The 4,961-nt window shown below is 62.7% G+C and overlaps 1 protein-coding gene across 1 annotated transcript; it reads right to left on the minus strand.

The window, feature by feature from the left end:
- Window positions 1-2,350: 2,350 nt before the first annotated feature.
- On the minus strand, window positions 2,351-4,268 carry MRGPRG (MAS related GPR family member G). Its single transcript, XM_004286899.4, is given in 2 exon segments — window positions 2,351-3,264; window positions 3,267-4,268. Coding segments are annotated over 2 exon segments (1,131 nt in total). The 5' UTR covers window positions 4,042-4,268; the 3' UTR covers window positions 2,351-2,908.
- Window positions 4,269-4,961: the final 693 nt, after the last annotated feature.

Genomic DNA, 4,961 nt, shown 5'->3' on the forward strand with positions numbered 1-4,961 from the left:
TCAATGTGTCTGTCCCTTCTCCAGACGCTGAGCTCCTTGGGGACCGGGGCCACATCATGGAACGACCCTCCCTCGAGCTCCCGCCTAGTGCTGGGCCCTGAGTTGGCTCCGTTGGGGTTTGCTGGCTGAAAGGGGAGAGTGTGGCCGAGAGTAGGTGACAGGCTGTGGTGGCGGGACTCGGCCGTGAGAGCAGATCCCCTCCCTTCTTCACCCCCCTCTCAGGTGTCGGGTCAGTAGTCAGGGCTCTGCTGGCCTGGAATGTCCCACGACCCAGGACAGACCTGGTCCGAGTCCATTCGGTGGTGCTCCACTTCGGCCATGCCCTTGATTCTCTTGACCCCATCTTTCGCGCCATCACCCGTTCACCCAACCACAGGTCCAACCATTCCACAAATACTTGTCAGGACCCTCCACCCGGGCCTCTGGTTTTCGGCCCAGGGAGACAGCTCCCCCCAGGAGCCCACCTTCCCGTGAGACACACGGACACTAACAGGGGTGCAAACATGAGTGCAGGAAATGCAGTGCGTGGTGGGTGGGAGGCCGCTCTGGGCAAGGGGGTCCCCTTGGGTGCTCAGCCAGGGCAGGTGAGCACCAGAGGAGCTGAGGGCAGGGCGCCCGCTGCCAGGGAGCTCCCGGTGTCACAGAACAGACCGGCCCAAGGACGGGTCCTGATGGCCGAGCAGGATGTGCCAGGAGCAGTGATGCCAGCAGGCAGCGTAGGCAGTGTGCCGAGGTGAGGCTGGGCTGGGGCCATCCGGAGGACCGCCCTGAGACGGAGGCAGAGACGGGGGACGCAACGCGGTTGGCCTTGAAGGTGGGGACGGGCCCCAGCACTGACCGCCCTCTGCCAGCCTGGCTGCCTGCCTCCTACCTCTGCGTCCCGGGAAGGAGATGCTGTTCCCTCTCCTTTTGCAGACACGGCTCCCCGCTATTCAGTGACTCGCTGGAGGTCACCAGGCTGGAGAGGTGCCAGTGGGATGGGAGCCCAGCCCTGCGACAGCCCCGTCCCTCCAGGTGGCCATCACTCCTCCAGGACTGGGAACACGCTGGCTCTTTGGGCCCAGGCTGCCGCCCGCTCGCCCCAGCGGCAGGTTCCAGGGCCAGAGGTCCCGCTCTCCCCATCTGTCTAGACTGGGCTGTTTATCACGCGCCCCAGGGGCAGCTGACCGTCTGTCCCCAGTGGCAGCACACAGATGGATGGCCCCTCAGGGGGCCTCACAGCTATTTCCTGGGGCTGGGAGGGCAGGGCTTATGCTGGGGCCCCTCTGAAGCTGCCCTCACCCTCATCCCATTTCCAGGCGTTCCAGGGAGGAAGCCACATCCCTCCTTGGGGTCCAGCAGGAAGTGGTTCCATGAATGGATGGCCCCTCGGCACCCTACCCCCCAAAGCCAAGGCTGGGGTCCTCACCCACCTTCCTGAACCTGCCGAACGGGATGGCCTTTAGGCTGCCAGAGCCCTGGCCTCCCTGGGCTGGAGTCATCCAGTCCTAAGGGCAGTCTGGAGAGACCAGGCAGGGCGACCAGGACTGGCCAGAACCTTGCCCATCCCAGGGAAGGATGGACAACCTGCAAAGGTGTGTCCGGGTTGGGGGGCTATAGGTAAGTCTTTCTTCTTTCCATTTCTTAATGTTCTCTGAAGTTCCCATAATGAGCAACACACACATTTTCTAGTGAAAAAAGGACTTTTTAAAACATTTCTCCTGGAGTTATAAAATGCTTTTTGTAACAGGTTTCACATAGGATATATAGAATGTTTTCTTTTTGGTAAAAATTGAAATTTCTGTGGGTCTCTATTAGAAAAGTAAACACAGCTAGAGGGTTCTATGCCCAGAACGTCTCCCTCTAGGTCCAAAGAGTTTTGGTGATTTACCTTTTCAATATTTTCTGTAGGACTTGAAAGTCTTGACAATGACTATGAACTGTCATTAAAAAAAAAATCATCAGAGGGCTTCCCTGGTGGCGTAGTGGTTAAGAATCTGCCTGCCAATGCAGGGGACACGGGTTTGAGCCCTGGTCCTGGAAGATTCCACATGCTGCGGAACAACTAAGCCCGTGTGCCACAACTACTGAGCCCACATGCCACATCTATTGAAGCCCGCGCGCCTAGAGCCCATGCTCTGCAGCAAGAGAAGCCACTGCAGTGAGAAGCCCGCACACCCCGGTGAAGAGTAGTCCCCGCTCGCCACAGCTGGAGAAAACCCGTGTGCGGCAACGAAGACCTAACACAGCGAAAAGTAAAAATAAATAAATTTATTTTAAAAAATCAGAGACACATAAAATGATTTGTTCTTTGAAAGCTAAAAGGAATGGCTGCAGTTCCCTCCCTCCCTTCCTCCCTCCCTTCCTTCCTTCCTTCCCAAGGGAAGCCCAGGGGAGTGGGAGGAGGGTGGTGCAAACACTGGCTGGGCAGGGATGGGTGGGGGTGATGAGTGAGCAAAGGATTCCTGGGAGGAGGGGAAGTTGGAGATGGGGGTTGGGGGCAAGAGCACCCTCTAGGCAGCAGGTGTCCAGGACCCCCGTTCCGGGCGACAGGGCTGGAAGGGGCAGGGGAGGCCCCGCTGGCGCCGGGCTCTGCAGTGACCCTGCTTTGGCGGGCACACTTATGGGTGCGTTTGGTGAGGAAGCAGCGCCATCTGGTGGCCGGTGGGGAGACTGCTGGGCAGGGGTCACCTGGGCGCTGGGAGCCTGTGGGTGAGGCAGCCGGAGAACTCTATAGTGGAAGGATCACAGCACGGCCTCAGCGAGGACAGGCCCCGCCCAGCTGCCCACGTGGGCCTTGGGGGGCGGCCTCCCCTCCACCCCAGCCCTCAGCTGGTGGCAGGGGGGGAAGGAGGCGGGAGCTGGGGTGCCCATCCTCGCCCCAGTCCTGGGGACTCCCTGCTTAGCTGCTGTGTCTCTGGCCTTCTCCTCAGGTCTTCCTTGTACTCCACAGGCTGGGCATGTGGGAGTCAAGACCACGGCTCTCCTGATGCCCCCGGCCCTTGGGTCCCCAGGGCCAGTGAGCTGGGGGGGGCCAGGATGACACATGGTCCTGGAGGGTCTGGTGAAGGGCTGGGGGGACCCTGGCCGGCCCTGACATGCGGCCCATGGGCAGGGACAGTCTCCCGGCCCCCAGCTGGGCCCCCTCCCCCAGGGCCCTCTGGAGGACCACCCGGAGTGGCTCCCGCTTGCCCGGCTGCCGGCCCGTCGCGAAGTAGATGAGCGCCCTGGCGCTGCAGGGGACACAGGCCAGGAGGGTGGCTAGCGGGAGGAACACAGGCAGAGGAGGTTCAGGATGGGGTGCAGGGCCCAGTAGAGGATGTAGGGGAGGCCGCAGAAGAAGAGCAGGAATACGGAGCCCAGGAAGATGCCATAGAACCGAGGGCACGGGCGCTGGGAGCAGCACGTCACCCAGACGAAGAGCGCAAGCCCGGCCACGCAGGCCACGCAGGCCACGGACAGCAGCCACGTGACGCTAGCCACGTGGTACCGTGGGCAGGTGGACAGGTGCACGCCCTCGCGCAGCAGGCCGCAGATGGTGCCCGACGTGTGTCTGGGGCGGCAGCCCTGGTAGCAGGCGGGGAAGATGTCGGAGAGGCAGCGCTCGGCGCTGAAGGCGGCCAGCAGCCAGAGCCCCGCGGAGAAGGCAACAAAGGTGACGGCGAAGTAGAGGCTGTCCTTGGAGCCCAGGGCTGCCTGGACGGCCGAGAAGCCCAGCTGGCAGCCCAGGAAGAGGAAGTCCGCGGTGGCCACATGGAGGATGTAGACAGAGAAGGGGCCCTTCTTGATGTGGAAGCCCAGGTGCCAGAGGACCAGCCCGTTCCCCACCAGCCCCCCGAGGCCCACAGCCAGAGTGAGGTAGAAAACCACGCCGGTGAAGGTCCTCCAGAGCCCGAACATGCTGGCCGGCTCCGCGGCCGGTGGGAAGGACCCTGGAGGGAGGCCACAGACGTTGCCGTTGTTATCACTGCCCGGGAAGGCGGGTGGCGTCCCGGCGCAGCTGGACAGATGCAGCCAGCCCGGGGCGCCTTCCTGGCCAGTGCCCAACCCTTCAGGCCTCATCACCTCTTTGTAAAAGGAGGATTAGGTAGGATGCACCCAACACAGGGAGATGAGGATGGCCGACCGGGTGGGCAGGCCTGCCCCCGGCTGGATGTTTAGATTAAATGCGCAAAGATCGATTGACACGGCTACACCGCGGTAGCCATGTCGCAGAGGTCAGCGATGGCTGGACAGGTCTCTGCAGGCAAAGGGGGCTCTCATGAGGACACGACTCAGGGACTCCACGGGGGCCCTCCCACCCCGGAGGGCCAGGACCACACTCCTGCTGGGTCCCCGCCCCAGAGGGTCTGCTGAGCACACTCTGTCCTGCACTTGCCATGGACAAGGGTGGGTGCATATGTCCTGGTGGGGGCAGTAGGGGGTTGGGCGGATGAGGGAAGGCTGGGGGACGTGCCCAGCCTCCCCTGCTCTCCCGCCTGGGCAGGGATGCGACCGGGGCCCCCGCTGCCAGCGGGTCGTGCCTCAGCAGGTGTGTGGACTTGGTGGCGGGGCCCCGGTCCTCTGGGGGAGAAACTGACACAGGTGTTTGCTGCCTGCGAGAAGCCAAGCCCTGCTCTGGTCCGAGGGGAGAGACGCCGTCACAGGGAAGCAGAGGCAGTGGAGGGTCTCAGAGCAGCCTCTCCCTCCCCTAGGCCCCTCTCCCCGGGGTCCACCTGGCTTTTGTTCTTAGCCTCAGAGATGCAGTGGGGGGGCCATCAGGGCCCTGTCTCTGGGGTGAGGAGTTAGGGGAGACAGAGACAGAGATAGAGACACAGAGACACGGTGGAGGCGGGGAGCCCACCTGCACACCTTGAGTTTTTCCCATAGTCACTCCTTCGCTGGGCTGTGCCCCTGCAGGGACCGCCCTCGCCCCCTCCCCACTCACCCAGGTCCTGCCTCCTGTAAGACCCTGGAGCCTCCCACAGACCCCTGGGGCCTCC

This window comes from Orcinus orca, chromosome 8, assembly GCF_937001465.1.
Source record: "Orcinus orca chromosome 8, mOrcOrc1.1, whole genome shotgun sequence".
Classification (NCBI taxonomy): Eukaryota; Metazoa; Chordata; class Mammalia; order Artiodactyla; family Delphinidae; genus Orcinus; species Orcinus orca.